General features: G+C 52.0%; 1 protein-coding gene across 1 annotated transcript; it reads right to left on the reverse strand.

Moving 5' to 3' along the window:
* Positions 1–956, reverse strand: LOC128899283 (olfactory receptor 14A16-like). Its single transcript, XM_054177666.1, has one exon. The coding sequence runs from the start codon at positions 931–933 to the stop codon at positions 1–3; it is 933 nt and encodes a 310-aa protein (XP_054033641.1). The 5' UTR covers positions 934–956.
* Positions 957–1,323: the final 367 nt, after the last annotated feature.

Raw genomic sequence — 1,323 nt, forward strand, 5'->3', positions numbered from 1 at the left:
TTATTGCTTCTGAAGGCATCCAGGGATCAGTTGGCTCAGGGCAGCCTTGAGCTCCTGGTTCCTCAGGCTGTAAATGAAAGGGTTCACTGCTGGAGGCACCACTGAGTACAGAACTGACACTACCACATCTAGGGATGGGAAGGAGATAGAAGAAGGTTTCAGGTAGGCAAACATGCCAGTGCTTGTAACCAGGGAGACCACAGCCAGGTGAGGGAGGCAGGTGGCAAAAGCTTTGTGGCGTCCCTGTTGAGAGGGGATCCTCAGCACTGCCCTGAAGATCTGCACATAGGACACCACAATCAACACAAAACAGACAAAGTATAAACAGACACTGAACAAAATAAGCCAAAGTTCCCTGATGTAGAATGTGGAGCAGGAGAGCTTGAGGATCTGGGGGATTTCACAGAAGAACTGGTGCAGAGTATTGCCCTGGCAGAGGGGCAGGGAAAATGTATTGGCTGTGTGCAGCAGAGCAGTGATAACCCCACAGGCCCAGGCAGCTGCTGCCATGTGGACACAAACTCTGCTGCCCAGGAGGGTCTCATAGTGCAGGGGTCTGCAGATGGCAACATAGCGATCGTAGGACATGGTGGTGAGGAGAAAATACTCTGCTGAAAAGAAAAAGGCAAAGAGGAAGACCTGGGCTGCACATCCTGCATAGGAGATGTCCTTTGTGTCCCAAAGGGAATTGTCCATGGATTTTGGCACAGTGGTGGAGATGGCACCCAGGTCAAGGAGGGCGAGGTTGAGGAGGAAGAAGTACATGGGGGTGTGGAGGTGGTGGTCCCAGGCTATGGTGGTGATGATGAGGCCATTGCCCAGCAGGGCAGCCAGGTAGATGGCCAGGAAGAGACAGAAGTGCAGAAGCTGCAGCTGTGTTGTGCCTGGGAATGGCAGGAGGAGGAAGTGGGTGATGGAGCTGCTGTTGGCCATCTGCTGCCTGTGGCCATGGAGACCTGTCCAAGGAGGGAAAGGCAGTGAGAAGTTAGGGAACACTTCTCTCAGCTTCATCATAACTTCCCTCCCTGAGCTGCAGAAGGACTGGATCAGCTCATTGCCCATCACTACCAACCCACGGCAGAGTTCATGACAACTTCAAATGCAGCAGGGACCCAGAATTGCCATGAAGATTCCTCTTGTGTCAGAGCAGAAAGTGACCAACAGCCCAATCCCAGGGAACAAGAGTCCCATTGTGGTGGGTTGAAATTTCGCCCCAAGCATTAGCTTTGCCAGAGCAGCTCAGTTAGAAGCAAATGAAGCTGTATTGACAAGCAAGAGCTACACTCTACAATGGAATGCAATGAACAGGTACAGAACATACAG

The sequence above is a fragment of the Dryobates pubescens genome, chromosome 42, assembly GCF_014839835.1.
Source record: "Dryobates pubescens isolate bDryPub1 chromosome 42, bDryPub1.pri, whole genome shotgun sequence".
Classification (NCBI taxonomy): Eukaryota; Metazoa; Chordata; class Aves; order Piciformes; family Picidae; genus Dryobates; species Dryobates pubescens.